At 44.5% G+C, this 26,703-nt stretch overlaps 2 protein-coding genes across 3 annotated transcripts; one reads left to right on the top strand and one right to left on the bottom strand.

Moving 5' to 3' along the window:
* The first annotated feature begins 914 nt into the window (after window positions 1–914).
* IL1B (interleukin 1 beta) lies at window positions 915–4,637 on the top strand. Its single transcript, XM_039324258.1, has 6 exons — window positions 915–956; window positions 1,188–1,236; window positions 2,202–2,370; window positions 2,946–3,116; window positions 3,248–3,384; window positions 4,153–4,637. The coding sequence occupies exons 2-6, from the start codon at window positions 1,198–1,200 to the stop codon at window positions 4,360–4,362; spliced, it is 726 nt and encodes a 241-aa protein (XP_039180192.1). The 5' UTR covers window positions 915–956; window positions 1,188–1,197; the 3' UTR covers window positions 4,363–4,637.
* Window positions 4,638–9,256: 4,619 nt separating this feature from the next.
* Window positions 9,257–23,386, bottom strand: ACTG2 (actin gamma 2, smooth muscle). 2 transcript variants are annotated; one of them, XM_039324249.1, is made up of 9 exons: window positions 23,264–23,386; window positions 19,574–19,738; window positions 18,639–18,767; window positions 17,772–17,882; window positions 17,318–17,402; window positions 16,501–16,662; window positions 11,374–11,565; window positions 10,424–10,605; window positions 9,257–9,502 (listed from the first exon to the last, which is right to left on the bottom strand). In XM_039324249.1, the coding sequence occupies exons 2-9, from the start codon at window positions 19,697–19,699 to the stop codon at window positions 9,359–9,361; spliced, it is 1,131 nt and encodes a 376-aa protein (XP_039180183.1). In that variant the 5' UTR covers window positions 19,700–19,738; window positions 23,264–23,386; the 3' UTR covers window positions 9,257–9,358. The 2 variants fall into 2 exon arrangements, with proteins under 2 accessions (XP_039180183.1, XP_039180182.1); XM_039324248.1 differs by lacking the exon at window positions 23,264–23,386 and adding an exon at window positions 23,127–23,219.
* Between the last annotated feature and the right edge of the window lie 3,317 nt (window positions 23,387–26,703).

The raw sequence follows: 26,703 nt of genomic DNA, 5'->3' as shown, positions 1-26,703 counted from the left end.
GCCGCAGATTGACCATCCTGCCTCCATTATCCCAAAATGTGGCAGGGGTCCAGGGGATCTGAAGAGGCATCTCACCCCAATGGGACTAGCCCACCCATTCACTCCAGCAGAAGGGGCCTGCTAAGGATGCCACCATCCAAGGCATTCCAGCAGCGTCCAGGAGCAGAGCCTTTCCCACTGTGGCCCCAGACCCGTGGAAGACTCCACCACCGGAGGGGAGAACTGTTCCCACCCTCTAAGCCTTCTGGAAAGCTATCAAAGCCTGGTCTGGCCAGATGGAACTCCAAGGGGACACGGACTGCTAGAGGTGCTTGACGGGGTGAGATGCTTTTGTCCCCATGCCATCCTTGGTCCTAGTTTTTACATATTTTTTTTAATTTATTTTGTATATATATATTTCTTTTTTTTTACTCTTTGTAAGCTGCCCAGAGTCACCTAACAGGAAGATGGATGACATGTCAATTTAGTAAACAAACAAACAAAGTGATAACCAATACCTTGAATGTTTTTGTAGGGGATAACTAAATTCCTGGAGGAGCAGTGGATCCAGAGCCACTAGTCCCTTTCATCTTGGGAGCCCTGAGCTCTTGACCATGCTGAATTGGCCAGACCTGGGCAAGGAGTCCCTCCCCTGGCAATTAAGCCATCATTCACGAGCAGTTTCACACCTATGTCCAGACACGCATCATCACTTTCAATAATTTCCCAGATGTCTAATTTTTGTGCAAACGTATTGTTTTTAAAGAATTCTCCATTTTCACAATCCGCAACCACATCCGTTCTGTTCTTAGAAGGAAATCCACAGCTGCTGAAAGGGAAGTTCTGGCGTGAGCGCAGTTTCTGCTTCATCAGCTGCCCCAACCTGCAGTATATAAGGGCTGCCCAGGGAGAGCAGAGGCCAGTCTGCAGCGGAGAGGAGGATCAGGAAGGAGGAGTCTGCCCGTCTTTTCGTGCAGGTACAAAGTTTATCCTGAATGGTCTGCCTCGGTGTTTGCACTTTCATGTTTGCTCTAGAACATAAAGCAAAAGTCTCCTCGTAGGCATTTTCCGAAAAATCAAATGAAAGACACACTTTAATAAATGTGTGTGTAAGTCCAGGAGTCCTTCTGCTCTAAACAATAGTGACAAGTTTATTGTCACAAATAAGGAAAAAGATCTGACTCACTTTTCTTTCCTGTGCTTTACAGTTTGAGCAGGATGCAGTTCTGTGCAGCGAACCAGCCCTACCCGACAAAGGTAAGACGCTCAACCACCTTCTTCTGGAACGTGACTCCTCTGACCAGGCAAGGACGTTTGGCAGTTCCCCCATCAGCATTTGGCTGGCACTGCAAACGTGGGCATTTCCAAGCCCTCTGGTGCGCCAGCGAGTATCTGGAGCGCAACTGAAGCTTTTTAACCTGTTGGACCTGCCAGACCTTTTCAGCCTCTCCCTGTTCCTGAAGAATGGGGGAAAGTGCCCAGGGCAGGACTGAACTCAGCAGCTCAGGAACTTGATGGGTTACTTTTCACATTCCAAACATTATCAAAATCCCCCATCACTGAAATCATGATGCCACAAAAAATTGTGATAAGAGATCCAATCTAGAAATAAGGAGGAATTTTCTGATAGTGGGAGCAATAGTAGAACGGCTTGCTTCCAGAAGTTGTGGGCGTTCCGTCACTGGAGGCTTTCAAGAAGAAGCTGGACAGCCCTTTGTCTGGGATGGAATAAGGTCTTTTGCAGGGGTCTGGACTAGAGGATCTCTGGGATTCCTTCCAGCCCTAGGATTCTATGTCCTACAATATGGAACCCACTAATGGCATCCTATTTCTTGTGGCCGCTTCAGCCATCCTGTCTTATTGCTGAAAGCCACGATCTATCACAATCAGGACCTCTGAAAGCGTGAATCTGCAGCACGCTGAATTTGGGTTGCCAGGCTTCAGCTGAAGGACTTGCAGTAATGATCTTTCTTTTTTTTAATCTACTACCGTATTTACTGTCTGTGAACAGATACCTTAATGTTTCTGAAGTGTGTGTGTGTGTGTGTGTAAGATATAGATCACCAAGTTTATAAAAATGATAACTGTATTTTATCTTCCCGGGATACAGGTTTGAAGGAACTTGGGTGGGAAAGAACTTTGCTCCTGCTCCTTCATGGTGTGCACCCTTTAAGGGAGCAAACGCTTATAAAAATCTTCACCTCTTTTCTCTTTTGCCACAGAATGCCTTCCAAGCCAGTGAGATCGATGTGCAGGTAGCAGTGACCAAGAAAGAGACTTTGAAGAGCTTCAGGAAGGCTGTGCTGATTGTCATTGCGACCGAGAGCATGAGGAATTCTCCCAGGCTCTTCTCCGATGAGGATCTAATGGACATTCTAAGCACAGTCTTAGGTAGAGTTTGCAGCACCAAATGCCCACTTTATGTTTTGTGACTATAAGAAATCCCTTCCAGCAGAGTGTTATTTCTCAGACCAAACAAGCAGTAGTACAAACTATGAGAACTGAATTTGAAGCCCAGAAGCTCACACTGCCTTCATCCTGTGCTCGTACACCAAAGAGCAGCAAGCCATAGAAAATACAGTCTGGTAGATAGTTATCCAGGATTGTTCCAGTGATGTAATGGACGTTACCCTGGACCACATAGCTTCACCTTACAGTATAAAACAAGTGAGTGTTAGGAAAAAGTCTCTGACAGCTAAATGTTTAGGGATTTGTTTTAACAATCTTCTAGAGGCTTAACAAAATTATCTATCTTGTGTAGAAATAATTTTATGAGAGCGAATTAGCAGCTTTTTCCAAACTGTCCTCTCCATTGCCCTACTACCAGTTTTAGGCTGGAAGTCTCAGCTGCTGTTGGAGGGAGGCAGAATCTCCAAAATGCATTGTGGGTAATTCAATGGTGGCAACATCAACAGTTGTCTTAAGTGGGGCTGAATAAGTCAAATGAGAATGTTTTTTCTGTTCAGAACCTGTCACATTTGACATCTATGGATATACAGAAGCCTCTAATTCCATCTATCACTTCTGGAGGAATGTTGTCTGCAACATCCAAGATGCTGACCACAAGTCCCTCGTCTTCCAGGAACCTGCACAGTTGGTAGCCATGCATCTTCAGGGTCCCAACCTTGAGCAAGCAGGTAAATCCCAGTTGCTACCCCTCCCTTGCCAAATTATGGGGCAACCCAGCCTACGTGTTCCATCTTCTCTGTGTTAAGCCAAACAGAAAATGATATTTTCACCACTGATTTTATTTCCCCATATTTTTCAGTGAAGTTAAAAATGTCTGTGTATCGTCCAAAAATTGAGGCTGGAACTCAAAGGGTCCCTGTGGTGTTGAGCATCCAGAACAGGAAGCACTATCTCTCCTGCGTGTGGAAGGAGGGACAGCCAGTGCTGCAGCTGGAGGTCAGTTGCCCTCTCTTCCCTGTCGTTTCTTTTGAAGTGCAACCACGGGGCAGAATAACAGAGTTGAGAGGGGCCTCGGAGGTCTTCTAGTGACTTAAAATGGATCTTAAATCCAATCAGGCTCAACCTGACAAGGATGGATGGTGCCCGTTCCCAGGTTCCCAGCTCTTCTTCCCTCTTTCTCTGATTAATCAGTGTGTGTGCTTGGAGCCCCCTCCCCTTCCCAAACAGGGGCTGTCAATGAGTCCGAAGGGAGATGCAGCCCAGGGTCCTGGCCAGTGCAGCAATGGCGGAGAGCACCAGAAAGGCTAACGTCCAAACCCAGAGCACCCCGGGGCCTTCACAGTCATACCCATCTCAGAGTGACGGCTCTTTGGGGGGACTGTGAGGAGGCTACGGGGTTCAATGAGGCTCAAACAGAAAGTGAGGTTGTAGCTAGAATAGTGCAGGGAAGGCCATTAAACCAGAGAGTTGGTTGAAAAATCAAGTCAGCCCAAATGGCTTCCGACTTTTGCATTCTGCAAGGGGACACAAAACCTATGTGGGTTTAGGGATCCAGCATTGAAAGACAACAGACATTATTTTGCTTGAGCAGGGTTTGGACTAGAAGACCTGTAACGTCCCTTCCAACACTGTTATTCTGTATTCTAGAAGTCTTTGGGGGGGGGGGGGCTAAAGCAAGCCCACTAGTCTCAGTTTAGGCCCAAATGTAGATCATCCACTCCTTCCAGACTGCATTCCAAGATACCCAGATTTTTTCTCCTGCAGGAAGCCAACATCCAAGGGAACCTCGACAAATCCGAGCTGGGCCGTTTCCTTTTCTACAAAATTGACAGTGAAAAGCACACAAGGTTCGAATCAGCTAAGTTCCCAGGATGGTTCATCTGCACGTCCATCCAGCCTGAGGAGGCCGTTGCCTTTACCAAGCAACCCGGAGGCCCTAGGGTCATTGTGGATTACAGCCTCTCCGGCCAGTGACCAGAGGCTGCTCGCCTCGGCAGGTGGCAGAGCAACAGATGCTGCATGCCAGGACGGCCCAAAGGGCTCTCCAACCTCTGCGTCATCGGCAGGGATTTTTTCTTTGGCTGGAAAGTCTCAGTACACAAATACAAACTGAAGGAGGGGGGGATATTTAAAATACCTATTTATTAATAATTTAATAAATATTTGCCAGTTTATAACAGACATATGATGATAAATTAAGTTTTATATTGATGCCTTTATTAATAATTTAATAAATAATTTATGCCAGATGCTCTTGATTATATTTGAATCAATTTGTATGGTGTGCCCCTCATTCTTTGTGCTCTAATTAAGAGTGGGGGGTGGGTGGGGACACCAATGCTTACCCAGCAGCTGGTGGCTGAAGGAGGCTCCTGGGGGGGGGGAACTGCACCCTGCTCCACCAAGGTCTCGCCTGGCTTGACCCCCGAGGACCCTCCAGAGTGAGGCCACGGCTGCCTCTGGGCCAGATTGAGAAAAGCCAATGTCCAAAAGGGGGAGGGTCACTGCCCCCCCACTCCTTGAGTAGGACATGAGATGCCCGAGGGTGGGAGGCCTCTTTCGCTGCCTGGCATGATGGAGGGAAGCCTGGCCTCTCCATGGCAGGTGCAGCTGGCAGGCCGTAACCCCGAGAAGATCCCATTTGTAGCTCCCCCAACTCTTCAGCTCTCCCACTGGCCACCGCATGTCATGGTTCCGATAGAGGAAGCCAATTCAAAGAACTTTAAGGCAAGAATGTCTTCCTCAAAGAACATTTTATTCAGGAAAGAAAGTATTGGCACCTACATAGTTGAACCCAAAACTGAAAGTTCCCTCCCCTGATACAAAGTAACAAGTTGTAATTCCCTCCCCAACCAAGCTGTCACATATCACATTCACCAATTACAAATAAACCCGGGCTCCCCCCCCTCTCTTGCCCCCAAAATTCTTTACTCACATCAACCTTGAACTTAATCCACAGCTGCAATTGTTATGGCTAAGAATGCCCCAAAACTCCCCTCCCCCTTTAGCCTGTCTACGTGATAATCCCCAACTATAGAATGGAAAACTACATTGAAAAGTAAAAGTAAAATGGCTACAATTTTTTCTGTTGTCGCAATGCTGACAGGCTTCTTTTCATGCTGTTCTGATGAAACCATTCCAGCTGCGGTACGAAAGAGGAAGTTAGCTATGAGATTTATCGCAATCTCACCTCTGATGAAAAGGATCTGAAATGATGGCCAGTTGTTCTGACCCGGCTCCCCAAACACAACAGACGTGCCAAATAGTCTCTAATGTTTCTTTTATTTCAGGAACTCCTGCAGCTTCACACAGCCTCCAAATAACGGAGCTCACTCCCTTTTCCCCTGTAGGGGTCTCCCAACACCTAGAGTTACTCTCAGTCTCACCATGCTTGCAACCAAAAGTCCTTCAAGCAAGCTGGCTATTTTTCAACAGAAGACACGCCCATGCTCAGAAGGCGCTCTGACTCCCAGCGCCACAAGATCTGTGGAAAACTCCAGCAAAATTCCAATTAGAAGTGTCAGGAGTTCCAAATACAGCTGGCTGACCAGCAGGAAGACCAATAGTTGTCTGCCACACCTATTCATCTCCTCTCCTGCCTTTTATCTACAGCTGAGGGTGGGGTTCCGTTAGCAGCGGTGACTCTTCCACCTGAAGACCTCCCCATAGCCTCTTCTCTTCTCAATCACTGGCCATATGTGATCCTCCTCTCCTGAATCACTTGCCTCAAAGCATGGAGGTCTCAGCCTTTCCACCTGAGAGATGGCAGACGGCCCAGGCCTCTGTCCCTGGCTGCGACAGCTCCATTCCTTCGTTGGGGCCCTCAGATGGCTCTGACGCTGGGGCCGACACCCATCCTGTGCTTCCTTCTCTGAGTTGGCCCATGAGTTGTCTGGCGGCTGACAGGCCACAACACTAGTCCACCCCCCACCCCACCTTCGAGATCACTCTGCACTAAGGAAAGGATGGTGTGCCCCCATAGCTGTGGGAGGGCCACGCTCCCTTTGGCTCCTTCAGGTGGCTGGGGGAGGCCTTGCAGCTGAATTTGGAAGCTGGTTTATATTCTTGTGGGAGATTTTACTGGGGGGGGGAGTGTTTAAAAAAAATCAGCATTCTTGCTTTCAAAATGTTTGACTTGCATGCAATCCCAATCTACATGTATTGCTTGATCTCTGGCCTTATTGGTCTCTTTCTCATTCTGTTCCTCTCCCTGCCTCCTGCCCTGCTCTGCTCCTCAGCTTTTACTCTGTGGCCAGGAAGGGACCATCAAAAAGAACTAAATTGCTTGCTTGGGCACAAAAGACACTCAGCCTATTCCAGGACATGTGATCCATCGTTTCTGAGTACAGGCATGGATAACATCCAATTCCATCCACTTGCAGCTCCTGGCAAAAGTGCTATTTTCTATCCTGAGCTCTTCTGAACAGGTGGTGCCCCACATTTCATTTGGGACCAGCAAAATTCCCAGATTTGGTGACTGCTCTCCCCTTCCGCTGCTGTTCCATTCTGGGCTGATACATTCTCAGGGATTCAGTTGGTTCCTTGATCTTCTGATTGATCAAATGGGGGCCCATAAAGTCGATGGAATCCCAGAACATCTCCTGACCATCATGTTCCACTCTTACATCCAGATTAGATGAGGTATGCCTTGCCATCTCCCCACCCCGAACCCCCCAGATCCGCTGTGCTATGATTTCTTTCCTTGGTTGCCTGTTTAGCATCTGTTGCCAGCTTATGAACATACAATAACAACAGCAATAGAACATAGACTTATATAGCGGTTCACAGTGCTTTACAGCCCTCTCTAAGCGGTTTACAGAGGCTGCCTATGGCCCCCAAGCATCTGGGTCCTCTTTTACCACCTCGGAAGGATGGAAGACTGAATCAACCTTGAGCCGGTCAGGATCAAACTCCTGGGTATGGGCAGAGTTAACCTGCAATACTGCATTGTAACCACTGCACTACCAGGGCTCCACCTACAAGCCAGGCAAAAGCCTGCCTGTCTGCCTGACACAGAGGTCCTTGTAGCAATGGGTGCTGCTGCTTGAAACCCAAAAAGTCGAGGCATCAAAATCACAGCTGTGAATTGCTGTCGCTTTCCAAGACCTTCCCAAGAAGTCACATGGCTGGGATTGGTTGGCAGAGCAGTTCATCTGTTACCAAAATTAAGAAAAACAAGTTTTATATAACAAAAATAAAGCTAAAATAAATAAAATAACAAATAATGGTATATAATTCAAATATCTGGTTTCAACATATCTTTGGCTAAAAATAATTTTAAATGTTTCTTTCAATACATACGAAACAAAAACAAAATGATTGGTCCGCTAATGGGAGAAGATTGCAGGCAGCAGGTGATGGAAAGCAAGGAGAAAATCGAACTGCTTTACTCATTCTTTGCCTGTGTTTACACTAAAAGAAAAAACAGACCAACCAGTCAAAAGGTGTACTGCATAGAATAGGAATGCATGTCAAAATTGGCAAGAAAACAGCAAGAGAACACCTGTCCACATTAATCAAATTCAAATGAACGTTTCCATTTTGACACCTACCTGAATCTGGACACTTGCTGGCTAAAAGGCAGTTCGGCATTTACTTCAATGGGCCTGCTTTGAAGTTCAAGCTATGCCTTCGACTAATTCTGCAGACAAGGATCCTAAGAAGTGGATCCTGAAAAGTCATGATTTTCCGCCTTCCCTGGGCCTGGGCAAAGGTGAATGTGTGCCTCTTTTTCCAATTTGATGCTTTTCTGGAGAGGGACATTTGCTCTCTAAAAAGGAGTTTGTTTCATTCATTTTAATGGGTCTGCTTTCAAGTCCCAGGCGTCCTTTGGACTAACTCCTCAGACAAGGAGAGGATGCTGAAAAGATGTGGTTTTCCTCCTTCCCTGGGCCGTGGCATAGATGATTATCTCTCTCTTTTTGCAATTTGACGGAAGCTGTGCCCACCCTATTGCCAGAAATGGCAAAACCGGCCCAATACGTTGCGTGATGTCACGTGATGTCGCAAGTTTGACATGTCTGTTATACAGTATGAGATTGCTGAATAGATACTTTTCTACTGGATTGTATTTATGTACCTGTTTCTATTGAGAAATCATACATATTTTTTTTCTGAAAGCTGGAAATATTTTCAAAGTGACATAAATAGCTTTGTCTAAGAGTTGGTATCAATCTTTTATCACAAAATCATGACTGACTCATATTTATGACAGTTGCAGTGTCCCACGGTCACATGATCACCTTTTGTGACCTTCTGACGAGGAGTGACAACGGGGAAACTAAATTTGCTTAATAACTGTGTAACTAAAATTTAACAACTGTATGTTAACCTTAATTTAACAACTGGCAGAGCAGTTCATCTGTTACCAAAATTAAGAAAAACAGTTAGAGGAGATCAACCCCGACTGCTCTTTAGAAGGCCAGATCCTGAAGTTGAAACTCAAGTACTTTGGCCACCTAATGAGAAGGAAGGATTCACTGGAGAAGGGCCTAATGCTGGGAAAGATTGAGGGCAATAGAAGAAGGGGACGACAGAGAATGAGGTGGTTGGATGGAGTCACTGAAGCAGTAGGTGTGAACTTAAATGGACTCCAGAAGATGGTAGAGGACAGGAAGACCTGGAGGAACATTGTCCACGCGGTCGCGATGGGTCAGACACAACTTCGCAATTAACAACAACATAACAACATGTTAACCTTAACAACTGTGGTAAGAAAGGTAATAAATTGGGGCAAAATTCACTTAACAAATGTCTCACTTAACAGACATTTTGGGCTTCATTGTGGTCATAAGTTGAGGACTGCCTGTATATGAGAAAGCACTAAGATATTTATTGAACAAGAACAGAGAAAAGACCAGAGACTGCCTGGCTTGAAAAACAGTGTTTAATGCTCCTTACAAGATTCAGAGCTCAATGCAAAGAAAGAAGAAAGGAGCCTTCTGATCCGAGAATAATCTGGTTTGGTTCTTTAGAAGCACTTCCGGTGCACTATGGAGGGGCCGGCTTCCTCATATTCTGGTTTGCTTATCCACATCTGCTGGAAGGTGGAGAGAGAGGCCAGAATGGAACCTCCAATCCAAACAGAATATTTGCGCTCAGGAGGAGCAATGATCTGTGGAAAGATTTTCAAAAGGGTTAGGAGCAAGCAAGTGGAATACAGATCTCACATTTGGGAGGTAGAGAAACCCTAGATATTAGCAGGGGAGAGAGCATCCCTGAGACTGGAAAACAGAGAGATCCATTTGCTAGTCAGTTGACAGTGTAATCAGAAAGAGGCAGGATTGAGCAAAAACAAACAATTCTAACTTTAACAACCATAAAGTCCAGCCCCCTGAACAGAATGCTTGGTATATGTATATTATGCACCATTTTTCCAATGTTTATATTTTAGGATGCTGCATTTGATTTTTCCTAAATATGCAGAATTCTAACATCTATATCAACGGGTCCTAAATTCAACACAGTTGAATCAATCATCTGTTCACAGAAACAAGACATTTTTGTTTACTTATTTAATTCCAAACATTTATACAGCTGCCCATCTTTCAACCAACTCTGGGTGGCTCCCAATGAAACTATCCCATATTTTTATGGATTATCTCCTGCCACAGTTACTGGTGGTTACCCAAGTACAAAGAACTGATTTTTGTTTTCTAAGGTTGCACAACCCGTACAGATTGGTGATGTGCTAAACCAGTGGTCCCCAAGCTTTCCAGGTTTGCGGACCAGTGGGGGGGGGAGAGGAAATGGTTCTGTGTGAGTGGCAGGTGTGTGTGCCCTCCCGTGTGCATCTCCATTTATACAAGCGGCAGGCACTCATGTGCATGCATGAAACTCTGTGCGAGTGGTGGACGCACCTGCCGCTCGTACAAATGGAGCTTCACGGGAGTGTCGCTTATACAAATGGAGCTATCTATGCATGCCAGCCACTTGCAAGGCCCAGTTCAGGACAGGCCACAGCCCAGCACTAGGCCACGACCCAGGGGTTGGGGACCCTGGGCTGAACCCCAAAGTACACCCCAGAGTAGCTTGCCTTTATCTTCATTGTGCTGGGAGCCAAGGCAGTTATTTCCTTCTGCATTCTGTCTGCAATGCCAGGATACATGGTGGTGCCTCCTGAAAGAACATTGTTGGCATAGAGGTCCTTGCGGATGTCAATGTCACATTTCATGATAGAATTGTATGTCGTCTCATGAATACCAGCTGATTCCATGCCTGTGGAGAGAGTACAAGATCACAGGGGCACCGTTCCAGTTCTACTGAGGTTTCAGAATCGATCTAGAATTCCCTCTCTAGCTTCAAGGAGGATTTTTGCCTTGGTTTATCACTGTCATTACCCCAAATACTACTAGCGGGCACAATTTCTTTCTGCAGAATATCTTTGGAAAAGATCTGTGCCCCTCTTGTTTCCAGCACTAGTGTTTGGGTAGTAATGGCCAAGGGCATATGCAACACATATAAAAAGAGGCTGGGCTTTGACTGCACCATTGTGGGTACCATGTTGGCTTGTCTGACCACCATATACAACAGAAAAACAAAAGCCTTCAGGATTTGTCATTGCTAACTGGCATGTAATTGCTAGCTTCACTGAAAATGTGACTTTAGTGTTCCCTACAGTTTCACTGCAAAGGTGTTTATTGCCTTCCATTCATTCTTTAGCAATAGCAATAGCTGTTAGACATATACCGCTTCACAGTGTTTTACAGTCCTCTCTAAGCGATACATAAGAGTCAGCCTGTTGCCCCCAACAATCCAGGTCCTCATTTTACCGACCTTGGAAGGATGGAAGGCTGAGTCAACTTGAGCCGATGAGAAATGAAATGCCAAACTGCTGGCAGCCGGCAGTCAGCAGAAGTAGCCTGCAATGCTGCACTCTGACCACTGCGCCATCACGGCTCCTATCCTTCCTTTATCCAGAAAGAGGCACTTTGTCAATGATGCTAATATGCCCCCAGAAGACCCTCCTCCACAGTAGAGACTCACCAATGAATGAGGGCTGGAAGAGGGTTTCAGGGCAACGGAACCGCTCGTTGCCAATGGTGATGACCTGTCCATCAGGCAACTCATAACTTTTCTCCAGGGATGATGAGGAAGCTGCCGTTGCCATCTCATTCTCAAAATCCAGGGCGACATAGCACAACTTCTCCTTGATGTCCCGCACAATTTCTCTTTCAGCTGTGGAAGACACAGGCTGGTTGCACCTGCAGCAGCCCCCAGCAGGGCACTGAACATGCAGGTGTAAGGCACGTACATCCTCTGAGCCCAGGGCCAAGTTGCGGATATGTCCTGCACTAATCCGTGGTCTGTTAGAGAAGCCACACAGTCCTGAACTAGCTTGTTTTAACCACAGGCCTGATATATAAAACCTAAACCATGCAGTGGATTGTTCCATGTCCTGCACTGGGCAGACCCACTTTCAAGCCTTTTCTCAGCACTGGGCAGTCGTTCTGCATTACCTACACGAAGGGCTTCTGGGCAAGGGCTGGGCTTCACCTCACAAGAATTGGGAAGGATGTATTTGGAAAACGACTGGCTCAGTTTCTCTGACGGGCTTTAAACTAAACTGAGGGGGGAGGGTGACCAATCTTTTGGATCTTTAGGATTTAATACCAAGCATAAACCCCAAGACAACCAGCCAAATAAGGAGATAGGCAGTGAAAGGAAGGAAGAAAAACTCAGATGCAAAGTAGAAGATGTAGGAAACATACCCAGGGTTGGCCACAAGGGAGCGAGATGCCTATACACTAACACTCAGTTTGGGGAACAAACAGGATGAGCTTGAAGTACTAGTACACGAGGGCAGGTATGCTATAGTTGCCAGTCATTGAAATTTGGTGGGATGAAACTCACAACTGGAATTCACTGATGGAAGGATACAAACTATTCAAAAGAAACTGACCTAATAAAAGAGAAGGTGGAGTTGTATTATATGTAAAGATCACTTCCTCTCTACAGAGATGCACACAACAAAGGATGAAAGTCCTCTAGAATACACACAGGTCAACATAAAAGGAAAAAAGAATGACATTGCCATAGGGGGATACTACAGGCCACCCAACCAAGCAGAATAAATGAACTTTTTGCCCATTAACAAACACACCACAGTAGTAAGGAAACAAACTCTGCACCAAGTGAGAAATTGAACAGATTCCTAACCAACTTAGTTGACAACTTAGTCATCCAAAAGGTAGAGGAGGGAACTAGAGGCTATACTGGATCTAATTCTTACTAAGAGAGAAGAAATGGTAGAAGGGGTTGAAGTTGCAGGAACTTGGGGGAGTGTAATCACGTCATATTGAAATGCAATATAATGCAAACACAAGCAACAGAATGTAATCAAACTAGGGTCTTAGATTAAAAGAGCTGATTTCAACAAACTTAGAGAGAGCTTGCGAAGGATTTCATGGATGAAAATCTTAAAGAGGAAAACAACTAAGAAGCTCAGGAAACACTAAAAAATATGATTAGTAAAGCTCAGTCCAGCACAATACCACAGAAAGAGAAAAAAACAGAAATCCAAGAAGAAACCAGCATGGTTGCACAAAGATCTCTCTCTGATAAACTGAAAGACAAAAAAGATAAGTATAAAAAATGGAAAGAGGGACATACCAATATATAATCCGAACCTGCAAATATGAAATCAGGAAAGCAAAGGCTCAGAATGAACTAAGTCAAAATATTATGTCAAAAATAATTTTAAAGTTTCTATCAACATATATAAAAAAAGTCAAGGACACAGTTGGTCCACTAATGGGAGAAGATGGCAAGGAAGTGACGGGCAGCATGGAAAAAGCAGAGCTGCGTAATTCTTTCTTTGCATCTGTCTTCACACAAAAAGAAAAACTAGCTCAACCTAATAGAAACAGAACAGAACAAAAGACAGACTAGGAATACAAATTAAAATCGGCAACAAAATGATAAGACAACACTTGTCCTCTCTAGACAAGTTCAAATCATCAGGTCCTGAACATCCCACGGTTCTGAAGAAGCTGGCAGAAATGATTATGGAAACATTTAACCATATCTTACAAAGATCCTGGAGCACCGTGGAACTACCAGAGGACTGGAAAAGAGCTGATGTGGTTCCCATTTTCAAAAAAGAGGGGGGAAAAAACGGATGCAGGAAACTACAGATCAATCAGCCTAACATCAATACCCGGGAAGATACTGGAAAAGATAATCAAGCAAAATTATAACTAGAAGCCAGCATGGGTTTGTCAAAAATTAATCATGCCAAACAAATTGATAAAATGACATAGTCAGTGGACCAGCAAAATGCTGTGGACATAGTATACTTAGACTTCACCAAGGCATTCAACCTTACCAACCTAATTCTTGGTAAGATAGAAAAATGCAGAATAGACAGCATCACCACCAGATGGATTTGTAACTGGCTGACAAACTGCACTCAACAAGTAATCCTTAATGGAACTACATCTACATGGAGAGAAGTAAGCAGTGAGGTACCACAAGGTTCTGCTTTAGGACTCTTCAGTATCTCCATAAACAGTTTAGATGAGGGAATAGAAGGGGAACTTTTCAGATCTGCAGATGACACCAAGCTGGCAGGCACAGCCAACTCCCCAGAAGACAGGTTTAACCAGATGAATCTTGATAGACATGAACGTTCGGCCCTATCTAACAAAATGGAATTCAGTGGTGAGAAAAATACAGTTTTACATTTAGGCAAGAAACACCAGATATACAGGTACAGATTAGGTGAAGCATGGCTCCATAGCAGGAACTTTGAGGGGATCTTAGTGGACCATCACTGAAATGTGAGCCAGCCCTGTGCTGCAGCCATAAAAAAAGCCAAGCAATGACCCAAAGATGGAAGCTACAAATGAAGAAAATCACAGTTTAACCCAGACAAAGAAAAATCTGCAAGATTTTGCCATAATATTGGAAATGGGAAAGACATTTCATTTTTCAGGACTTCAAAACAAAACGGAGGATAAGAAAGAAGCTTTGATAAAATGGACTAGAGATGTCAGGAGAACCACAGAGCTTGGGAGACAAAAGATGAAAAGAGAAATTGAAGGAGAAGGAAAGTGGAAGCTTCTTAACGAATATAAATGGGTGAAATTCCCCCTCAAAAGTGCCTTACTCAATTTGTCTTTCCCATTTTTAACAACATTTATAAAAATACAGGAAGAATCCCCTGGCAAGCTGAACACTCTGATCCGGAAAGCTGCCTGGCAAAAGAAGGCGGTGAGAGCCAGACTCAAGAGAGAGATGATTTGACCTACCAGATGGAGCACAAGAGGACTAAACACTTGTTTGAATATGGTTGAAAGAATAGTTAAACTTTGGATATGAATGGGTTTTATAGTGAGAGAGATGTGATTTATAAACAGTATGGTATTTTTTAATGATATGGGAAATGTAAAAATAATGGGATGAATTAAACAAACGAAATGTTTTGGATATTTAAATGTAATCAACTTGGAGAAAATTATAATTGACAAGAAATGTTCTGAATACTGAGGGGAAATTAAGCTTAAATAAGAATAGGAGAGAGCCAGACTCAAGAGAGATGATGTGACCTAACAGATGGAGTACTATATGATTAAATACTTGTTTGAATAGGGTTAAAAAAATAGTTAAATTTTGGACGTGAATGGGTTTTATAATAAGAGAGATGTGATTTACAGGTAGTATAGCATTTTTTTATGATACGGGAAACATAAAATACTGGGATGATTTAAATGTATAAAATGTTTTGGATATTTAAATATAATCAATTTTGAGAAAATTACAGGTACAGCAGACTGAAATAAGCACATTCAACTCTTTAGTCAAGCTTTGAAGTCTATTGTGTCAATCAAACTCCAAGCTGTTTCAAGTTTGGGTGACAAAGTGAATCCAGATCTTGGTGATTGACAAAAAAATATAATGGTAGCATATCTGTGTCCTTATTTACCAGCTCTGAGGAAGATGGGCGTTTAACAAAGATGAAATATAAACAAACAAAGAAACTTAGTAAGTTGCCCGAGGTCCTGTGACAACTAGAAGAGCAGCAAATTAATTTAATAAAATAAATATTTTTTTCTCTTAGGTGAAAGCAGCGTTATGGATTGACCTTTATCCCAATGATTTCCTGGGAAGTGTAGCTTTGTGGGAGGGAACCTGCACTCGCTGATCCTCACAGTAGCCACAGAGTTCCTCGCATGGAAGTCATGATGTAGACCTATAAAATGGGCTCATCTACATGGAGATGACATGTCGTAAAATCACCAGTCACATCAACTCAACCTCCAAGCAGGAATTAAAATTAAAGCTCTGCTGCTTCCACCTGTAAACTTCCAGTGAAGGGGAGAACATCAGCTCTCTGAATCAAACTGCTTGACTTTTTAGAGATCAGAATCTATCTTCTGGAAAATTAAACCCTTGTATGGTTTTAATCATTATTGTCAGCCCTGCCCCAGCTAGCTCTCTAGGAGAGAAAGATGCTCGACTCCATCAGAAAGTTTCTGTAAAAAGAGAGCATAAGTTTTAAGCTTCTTCTACATGACATCCTTCAGGGGGCCATCACACATTTCTCCCTCCAGACTTCGCCTTTCTCAAGACTAAACATATGCAGCTCCTTCAATCTACCTTTATCAGACTTAAGTTTCCACTTAATAAAAATTACTTCCCAGGCTTTAGAAATTATACTTCAGTTGATGCAGCCTAAAGTTGCATTTGCTACTGTCACAGTCCCTTCATACTTATGGTTCAGATTCAGCTTGCCTTCAATTATTCCAAGAACTGTTCCATAGACGCCATTACCAGGCAAAATATCCTCCACCTTACATTGCGTTCTGTGCCCTGAGTGCAAAACCTTAACTTGTTCTTGGATAAACTTTGCTTTCAACCTATTTTCCCAGCCCCTTAAGATCATTCTGAGGGCTGTGTCTGCTTTTAGGACACTCTTCAGGGCAGCTGTGCATCCATTCAATTGCCATGTCATCCAGACCGTGCTCACTCCAGCCTGGCTTTGTACATGGCACGAAGGGCTTTGTTTCCTGAAAGAAGGGCCGTTTTCTTCCTCGGCAGAGAAAGAAATGCTAATACAGTCTCCCCCCCCCCCATCACTGCAGCATCCAAGAAGTCCCAATCCCACCTTACCGGTGGTGACAAAAGAGTAGCCTCTCTCTGTAAGGATTTTCATGAGGTAGTCTGTAAGGTCCCGGCCAGCCAGATCCAGGCGCATAATTGCATGAGGCAGGGCATAACCTTCATAAATGGGCACAGTGTGGGTGACGCCATCACCAGAGTCCAGGACGATACCTTGAAATTAAAAAAGGGAAAAACATGTGTTTTTTTCTTTTCCCCTCACCTCCTAGCAAAAGCAGTGTGTGTAAAACCTCAAGAGAGATGCCCATTTGTGAGTGTGGCTTAAGGCTGCCGTCACAGCCTCCCTTCCCTAGCCTGGAGCATTCATAGGGGTCCAGGGTAGCTGGAGACCTGCCCTTAGAGGCCGTTGAGACTTTGCCCATTATAAGTATTGATCTCCAGCACACGCTTATAAACTTGCATAAAGCCAATCTGCTATGGCTTCACCTAAAGAATTCAGCCAAGAGATTAAACCAGCCTGGCTAGAAGTTGCAATTTGTCATGTTCCAAGTACCAGCAGGGGAGAGCTGGAGCAGATTGGTAAGGGGAAGCAGCTGATAGAAGATGTCCATGGAGCACTTCTAAGCAGGCCTTTAAAGCAAATGCCTCCTTTTCCTGGTTCTTGCAGCTCCAGGAAGAAACGCAGCTGCTTTAAACAGCTTTATTGTCCCTTTCAGCAGCGCTGTTGGATTTATTTCTGGATTTGCTGTAGTTGTAGTTGTAGAGTCTTTCAGATGAGATGGGTGGTGTAGAAATGTGATGAATTAAATGCTATGATGTATATATGCATGTTACAAAATCACACAAAGATAAAGACTGAAGCGCTCACCAGTGGTTCGGCCAGATGCATAAAGAGACAACACTGCCTGGATGGCAACGTACATGGCTGGGACATTGAAGGTCTCAAACATGATCTGGAGGAGGAAAAACAACAATCAGAAACAGGACCAAGACCAATCACCAAGAAAAGGGCTTTTCTCAATAATTCTTGGGAACTGTTGTGCAAAACCCAAGGAGCACCCTCTATAACTCTAAAAACAGGGGATCAAATCCTCTGAGAAACTCTCTTGAAAATGAAGAGGATCCGTCCAAGGGGAGATCTCCCTGTCTGGTTTTGCCTAGGAAGCTTCTGACCTGCCTGCTTTCTGGGTCTCCCAAATCCTTCTTTGCACAGGTCACGTTGACCAACATCTCAAGTTCTGCCCATGACACTAGCTTGCAGCAGAACCAGGATTCCTGCCCGCTTGCCCTTTCCCACAGCAGCCTTGGGATGGAGGATTTACCTGGGTCATCTTCTCTCGATTTGCCTTGGGGTTCAGGGGTGCCTCTGTGAGCAATGTGGGGTGCTCTTCCGGGGCCACTCGCAATTCATTGTAGAAGGAGTGGTGCCAGATCTAGACAAAAGGACAGTGTTGCTGAGTTTAATTTGCAGCAGGAGGGGGTCTAGAACGATCGAATGCAGCTACCCTAGCACTGGGCTCCCTACCGCAGCTGCCCCCCCATGGCCATTCATATTCAGCTGGCCTTCCATAGGCGCTCCTTCCCCGCTCCTTCCTCCCTGGCAATTCACAGAGGGATAACTGGCTGTGCAGGATATTTAATCAAGCTTCCCGGCTGCCGATTCATGCAGAGGGGTGGGGGGGCTCCGTGCTGGGAAGGTAGGAGGTGCGGTGGTTGCTTTGCTGCAGTCAGCACAGAGCATCCTCTGCATGGGGGGGGGAAGTGGTCCATGGGGGTGGGGGGCTTCCCCTTCCCAGCAGTCCTGGGATCGGGACCACCCGACCAGTTTGCTACGTGCCCAGATCAGGTGGGCTGGGGCTGCCCCTAAAAGGTTTAAGTGGGAATTGGTGGTGATGACATTTTATAAGGTATTGTTGTCCTTTGTGTATCAGATATAAAAGATTCATACTTTAACATACATCCCAGAAGCTTTTTTTCTGGGGGAATTCAATTAAATGCACACCTGTCTTCAATTCTGATTTTGTTTACTTGGAAACTGGCAGGTTGTGGTTTGAACTAGCTGATTAAATTCCAACCGACAAATCAATCAAGGCATAAGAAAGTGTGCCTGAATTCTCTCCAGTTGCTTCCAGTCAGAAATTTTGCTTAAAGACCTGAAGGTCAGATACAACCTTTGAGTAAAAGCCCACCTTCTCCATGTCGTCCCAGTTGGTGATGATGCCATGTTCAATGGGGTACTTCAGAGTCAGGATTCCTCTCTTGCTTTGGGCCTCGTCCCCCACGTAGCTGTCTTTCTGCCCCATCCCCACCATCACGCCCTAGAAAGCAAAAGCCGGGAAGGGGGTAAGGGCAAGTGGGCAAAGGAGGCAGAACCTACTACAAGTGTTGAAAAAAGTTTAATTTTCTCCAGCCAAGGCAGACTCCTTGGCCTAGAAGAGAGGCCAAGTGCTGTCCAACATTCATAGGACAGCTCAACCTTTTCACAAACTTTAACAAGAATTGGAGAGCTGTCGTAGCTGAGCTGGTATGGAAAGCCATACCAGCTCAGCTACGACAGCTGAGGGCCCTCCTAGAGATTGCAATATTTTGGAGAATATTAAAAGAGGCAGAATATTATATTTCCCCTAAGGGAGAAGGGGAGAAACATGTTTTTAAAGGCAGAAATGGGAAAAACAGCCTCAAGTAGAAGCCTGAAGTCTTTTGTAATGGAGATTTTGTAATCCATTCAGAAAGACTGGACCACCCTATTCATAAACAAAATGCCTTCAGCCACAGCCCCCACAGAAGGCTGAAGCTGATGGGATTAGAAAAAGTAGAAAAACAAAGACTCTTAAAATCTGCATTTCCCCACCCAAATGCAGGAGATGTGTGACTTTTGCATTATTAGCATTTAATGTACATTTTCTTGATTGTTCTTACATGAAGCATTTTCCTTTCAGATTTTAATTATAGCATTTCATCTCCTCTTTTCTCTGAACACCTCTGATATTGTACCCAGATCCCACGGTTGTTTTCAGCGGGAGAGGAACTGGCCTTCTTGATGCTCTGGATGCCTTAGCCAGGGCTTTGCACTCCTTCTGTGTACAGAATCACTCCCCCCCCCCCAAGACCTTGAGATACCAACCTGGTGACGTGGGCGGCCCACAATGGAGGGGAAGACTGCACGAGGAGCATCATCTCCAGCAAAGCCAGCCTTGCACAGCCCAGAGCCATTATCACAAACCAAGGCCGTTGTCTCCTCTTCACACATGGCTCCGATAAAAAGTGGTGCAGGGACCTCGCAGGGGACCTGGAAGGACAGAATAGTTTGGTTGTGCCGGGAAGCTGATGGTTAGGAGTTCTTTGCTTGGAAGAACCAGGATGGGTAGGCAAGCAGCAGCAGCAGGACCTATGGCAGGTAGCGCAGCAAGCCCCAGATCCAAGTCAGAAAGGGAAGAAAGCACATCTGGGGAAACTGTTTCTGAAGGCATTGAGCCACAGATACGTCTCTCTGCATGGGCTTCCGAAAATGCCAGTGGGAGCAGATCAGGAACTCTTGCCAAAGTTTGGTTGCTACATCACCAAATGCAATTTCTTGGATTCTTTAAGGGGAACCTTGCTTGATAGACTAACTGGAAGGAAACCACTCTATATGTCCAACAATCAATCAATTTTATTTAGGCCCCAAAGGCCCAAACGATATATGTGTGCTGCACTTACTGGTGCCTATAAAACCCATCATGCTGACATCCTAATAGCTCCCCCTCACTGGATTTCAGCTTTTCGAGAGGCAAACCAGAAGCCTTGACTGATAGTAGCTGCAGCTTATCCTTACAGGTGCACCCAAGGAAGCTGTATCCCCAGGGAGAAGGATTAGCAATGGATGGGGACAAGAGAATTTTGTAGCAAATGAACTCAGGATTGTTAATGGGGATTTTGCCTGTGCTGTGCCCTCCGGCTGCTATTCCTTGCCCAACTGAGACAAAATGCCTCTGATACAAGAAGAGCATTTCACTGCAGGGAAATGTTCCAAAGAAACTTCAGTAGGATAAAACAGAAAACAAGAAGTCTTGGCTACCACTCTTTGAAATAACATGGCCAACCTACGGCACCTCATAAAGGGTTTTGCTGAAAGAATCGGATGAGAAGGCACCAGGCTGCCGTTGAGCTCTTGTACAAAAGGTGCGTGGGTGTGGGAGAAAATCTAATAAATCCAAAATAAATAGATCTGCTTATTATATCAAGGAGCTGCTGATATAGTTCTACAGAGGAATTATTGAGTCCGTCATTTGTATTTCTATAACTGTCTGGTTTGGCACAGCAACCAAACGGGACAGATACACAGTTCAACGGATAGTTAGGACTGCAGAAAAAACAATTGCTACCACCCTGTCTTCCATCGAGGACCCATATGCTGCATGAACCAGAAACTGAGAAAATATTTATAGACCCCTCACATCCTGGACATAAACTATTTTGACTCCTTCCCTCAGAACACCACCATAGGGCATTGCATGCCAAAACAACTAGACATAGAGACAGTTTATCCCCCAATGCCATTACTCTGCTAAACACCTAATTCCCACAACACTGTCTTCTGCCTAAGGATATTTATCCGTGTAATATGGCTGTATTATTGTTCTCTTTCTCACCTTTCCTATTACCTACTCCTATTGGTATCTTGTGATTTATCACTTTGTTGTTGGTATGTACACTGAGAGCTTATATACTGGAGACAAATTCCTTGGGTATCCAATCACACTTGGCCAATGAAGAATTCTATTCTATTCTATTCTATTCTATTCTATTCTATTCTATTCTATTCTATTCTATTCCATTCCGATTCCGATTCGATTCTATTCTATTCTATTCTATTCTATTCTATTCTATTCTATTCTATTCTATTCTATTCTATTCTATTCTATTCTATTCTATTCTATTCTATTCTATTCTACTATACTTTATTCTTATTCTAGTCTGTTCTGTTCTATGCTGTGCCATGCCACGCCAGCATGGAGACCAGGGCTACCAATGAACAATAGCTAATGGTACAATCCACGATGATGATGATGCTCTATACTCAGAAGAGTGAGCATCTTTGCTGGAATCAAATACAGCCCTTTCCACCTGGGTCTAGCCCAAACAAATGGATGCTCTGTTCCATCCCTTCACATTCAGGGAATTCTTGACCAGCAATTCCCAGCCCACACTAGGGTTTCCACATGTCCTGTGTGACCCAGTGCAGTTTAATGACCAAAGGGCAACTTCATATTTACCTCTAAAGATTATTGGGTAATATTAAATTAATATTTTGTACCATCAACTGTTTTTTTTCCAATTGCCAACTAGCTAAAATTCATTTGAATTAAATTTTCTTTCAGCTTTATGTCTTTAGCTTTTAAGGATACCATAAGTCATTCTAATATCCAAAGAGACAACAGAGGAAACAGGCTTAGCACTTTTGCAGACCAAAAGACTCCGGTCTTTGCTCTATCCCAGTCCAGGTTGTGCTTCTCTCCTCACTTCAGGACTTAATGCATGTTTGGGTAAGGTAGGACTTAATGAAGGTCCCCCAGATCACACAGCTTTTAAAGCTAAGCAGCTACAGAAGGAGGAAGGAAGGATGATGTTCCCAACCTCAACATTTGCTTCTCTAAAAGTAAAAGTCTTAAAAGTATTTGAATGAAAACCTGAAAGGAGCAGAAACATTCATGATGGTTTAGGGCAGTGGTCCCCAACCTTTCTGGCTTTGCAGAACGGTGTGTGGGGGGAGGGAAAGGAAATGATTCTGTGTGAGTGGCAGGCTTTGCACATGCGCAAGAGTGCCACCGCTCATGCAAATGGAGCTGCATGCATGTGCTCACCTGCCGCTTGCGTGGCCCTGTTCCGAATAGGCCACGGCCCAGTCCCAGCCTGTGGCGTGCGGGTTGGGGTTCCCCCGATTTGGGGGATTTTATGTCTAATTTCCTTCCCCAGATGATGCGGTATTATCATGAATTTAAACAATCCATCTTTTTTTAGCACAACAGCATGGCAATATGAGACCTGGTTCTTTGCTAGAGTCCCTTGTCAGTAGATGACCACAACCTCTGATTTTTCCATCCATCCCAACAGCTCAGCACATGAATCACAAAACAGTGATGGAGGAGAGCTCCAGCATGGGTAAGAGTAAAGAGAAACATGATGTACACCAAGACTTTTCCCAAAAATGGAAATAATCTTTCTAGTTCTGCCTTTTTAAAAAACAGCCTCTCCCTATACTTCAGATCCAGGCACAACATCCTGCTTTTGTAACAATAAAAAAAGAACAAACGGTCATATCTTAGGAACTGATACTTATTTCAGTGGAATTAAAAACATAATACAAATGTATTAAAGTAATGGAATCAAAAATCTGGGGAGGTAGTAGGAACAGAATAACACATGATCTGCCTGTCTTGAATTATATGCAATATCCAGAAATAGCAATCCATATGCTACACAATTTCCCCAACGTTTGTTTCCAAACTGCCAGATCTAACTTTTCCTGAGCCTCCAATTTAGGTCCTCCCTTCCCTCTTTCTGGAAGCCACAACAGTAGCTGCTGAGGGTGTTTCACCCCTCCTGCAACTGAGACCTGCCAAAAAATTAGAAACAATCTCTCAAAAGGGTTTGCAAAGATTCCCTGGGACTTTGAGAGGATCTAAAACACCAGAGACCTGACTGCTGTTTCTCAATCCAGATGGAATCCAACTTCCACAAGCAGCAGCCACAATTTTTAGAGGCAGCCCTTCCATGGATCTCTCTGATCCTTCCCAGCTCTTCTCCCTGAGCAGAACCTTTCCACCTTACTCACCGAGTGCAGAAGAAAACTCCTTTCCTCAGGGACTTTGCTCTGGGGATGCCTTCAGTATAAATACCAGTGAGATTATAAAACCCCAGAGGCGGATCTTCCCGCGATCAAAACCCTAAAAAGGCCAATGAGTAGCATGTTAGCCATATAAGGTGCTTTATTTCAGTATATTGACCTTGGCCGATGGTAGAACAGAGTCCAGTGAATTGTAAGAAAAATGTGTGCTTTAAAAAAAGTTGGAAAGCAACGCCTCAGTTGTGAATTCGCTCCTTCTTTGCTACACTCTCAATAAACAAGTGAGGGGCAAGTCCTTATAAGCTACAAGTGGGGAGGGAGGGAGGGAGTTGCAGCACCAGGCAATGAGGTGAGAAAGCTTCCCAGAAAAGTGAGATTCTTGAAGGCAAATCCTTCAAGACAAAGGATCTCCCTGCTGCTGGGAAGACTGCTAGGATGTCCTTTCGCTTGTGGAGAGCCACGGGATGGGCGTGAAAGCAAGAGGGTACACCCCAGAAAGCCCAGTCAATTTGGGAAGACTGAGGGTGGATTGGGACCTGGAGGTCAGATTTGCCACTGAGATGTCTGCTTCGTTTTTGCAAGCCTTTTACTTTGTTTTGCTAAGTTTGCACCTGACAGAGCCAGTACCTGATCTGCCATAAACACACATCTACCATGATTTGTGGTAGGCTTAACCTAACAAAATGGCAATTAATCTGGGCAGGGCCACTTTGCTTCCAGGACAGGTCCCAGCAGAGCAACCCAAATGGCCTTTAATGGTCGTTCAAAAGTGCCCACATAAGACCAGTAGAGAAGGCACCAAAGTTGGAACTAAATCAGAATATCTGCCCACTGCCTTGATGAGATTCTACGCACAAACTCACCTGAGTGTCTGCAAAGCAAGGATGGGGCAGACCCACTCTTTTTGTCACACTCCATGGGTCCCCGTTCACACTCCACATATTTTTAGTGAAATGATTGTGCAAATGTGTCCTTAGGGCTTCAGTTGGAAGCAGGAAAGACTGGGGAGAAGATGCTAAAAAGGTTTGTGGTTTGGGCAACCAAAAGACTGGAGTTACAGGCTGCTGTTTGAATTTGGTTCAATTTTTTTGCCACTCGCAGTCATTCAGAGTGGGTGATCTACAAATGTGAATAAAAAATAAGTTTCTTCATGCCTGCCTGTATTTCTGACCATTAATCTTGTGGGGAAAGAGATGTCCATACTCACTGTTCACTTTATTTCACAACCGGAACTTCTCAAAAGTCTTTTGATTTCAAATCCTTAGTATTTGGCAGTAGAAGAATTCACCACAGTAGAAGAATTCACCATTTGTAAATTGTGGTTAAGTTGAGCCATCCAGGAAAACTTACAGTGTGTATAATAGTGTTTCTCAACATTGGCAACTTTATGATGTGTGGACTTCAACTCCCAAAATTCTCCAGCTAGCAACACTAGCTGGAGAATTCTGGGATAGTTGTGCAAATGTGCTCTTCCTATAGCCAGCAGATGCAAATCTGGGGGCCAATTGGAGGTTCATTCAGGGTTCAAAGAGAAGTCCCAAATGATGGATCTGCTCTTTCTGGGAGACTGCTGCCCCACACAACACAAGCTTTTTCATGCTTCCTTCCTGGGCCTGTAATTGGATTAAACCCCATTCAGGATCTAAGAAGCAGAGAAGAACGGGGCCGGCCACTGGCTTTCTGATATACTTTATTCCACTCCAGAACTCCAAATGGCCTTTCTGTGCAGTTGCATGTAGAAGCTGAACAGCAAAAGAGACAAGGGAATTACTCTAGGGAGTATCGCAGACACTGTAGGAAGAGAGATGTGTTGATCTATGGCTGTTTCTCAACCTTCACTACTTTAAGATATGTGGACTTCAACTCCCAGAATTATCCAGCCAGCATGCACTGGCTGGGGAATTCTGGGAGTTGAAGTCCACACAACAGTTGCTAAAACTGAGAAATACTGGTTTATGGTGACCAAAATCACCACCCCACCTCTAAGATGGAGGTAGTATTTTTTCCAGCTCACCAATTTTATTTAAAGACATACGCTTTTGCCTATAGTGGCCAGACTGGTATAGGGTTTAAATTGGGATGGGCTGATCAGCTGGAGATGTGGGTCTTTGTGGGTCAGGTAGATCAATTTCTGATAAACGACAGTGGCAAAACTCCAACTCTGCCCCATCACACATTCTAAAGCAGGGGTCTTCAAACTTGGCCCTTTTATGACTTGTAGACTTCAACCCCCAGAATTCCTCAGGCAGAATGCCTGGCTAAGGAATTCTGGGAGTTGAAGTCCACAAGTCATAAAAGGGCCAAGTTTGAAGACCCCTGTTCTAAAGAATGACTGGAGGGGAAAAGAAAATAAAAAGAAAAAATCCATCAATTCCTACTTTGCAACTTTCCTGCCTTAAACTGTATGAAGCCAGGCCTTGTTGCCGAAGTGCAGACAAAATATTGCTATTTCTGCCATACTTTCTCCAGGATCTGAGAGAAACACATTAATGTGTCCATGAGGAAAAGTCTTATGCTGAGGCAGAGAAGCCCACGCACGCCATCAAGCCAAGATATCTGAATGTCAAGATGGAACCTCAGTTGGAGGAGAAAGGAATTTGACCCAGATCCACCATGATCCTGAAACTTTAGTGTGGAGAAGCACTTTAAGGACTAGAACAATGGTAAGAAAGAGGTCACGTTGATCCACTCAGTTCAGAAAGCTCTAAAGGGGCCAGAAGCCCAGCCTCAAGAGGACTCCCTCCAGAGAGGAAGGGCAGCCTAGTGGACAGGCTCTCTGGAGTAGCCCAGCTTGGAATATACACAGCCTTCGTTTTTTGACAGAGCTGTTTTCAGGATGCACCCGAGACGTAGCTTGGGATGAATACGGTGTGGATATGAGGCCATCCATCTCCTGTCTCTGCTAAGAACTGATCACCCCAGAGACTTTCATAAGGCACCATTTCAGCAGGACGCCAGAGGATGAATTTTAAAGATTGGGTGTAAATTGATAGGATTTAAAATACATTTCTTTTCAGTTGGTCTATATTTTCTCTTATGGCTGTTTTAACACCATATTTTATATGTAATTCAGCGTAATAGAAGGATACTGGCTATTGACATTGATATTTTCAAGTAATTTATATTTTTGTTACATGTTGAACGAAAACCTTGTTCCGATTGACTATAAAAATGGTATCCTGAAGGACCTTAATCTGGAAAATAACTGTATCTCGTGAAAGCCTTCCCTGTTTCTGAGAAGAAGGTTTCTACCTTGAAAGCATCAAAAACTTTGAGGAGCCCAAAACGCCGAACTGCAATTGAAAGGTGTGGGGAACTGGCCGTTAGCTGACCACTCATCATGGAAAAAGGGAGAAGATGGCACAGATCAGTCTGGAAGGACTTACCCCAATAAGAGACTGAACCCCAACCGGAGGCCACCTTTAAAG

Source organism: Crotalus tigris, unplaced genomic scaffold (genome assembly GCF_016545835.1).
Source record: "Crotalus tigris isolate CLP2741 ecotype Arizona unplaced genomic scaffold, ASM1654583v1 scf7180000024293.1627790, whole genome shotgun sequence".
Lineage (NCBI taxonomy): Eukaryota > Metazoa > Chordata > Lepidosauria > Squamata > Viperidae > Crotalus > Crotalus tigris.
The sequence above is the reverse complement of the archived record's forward strand: the minus strand, read 5'-3'. Positions and strand labels throughout refer to the sequence as shown.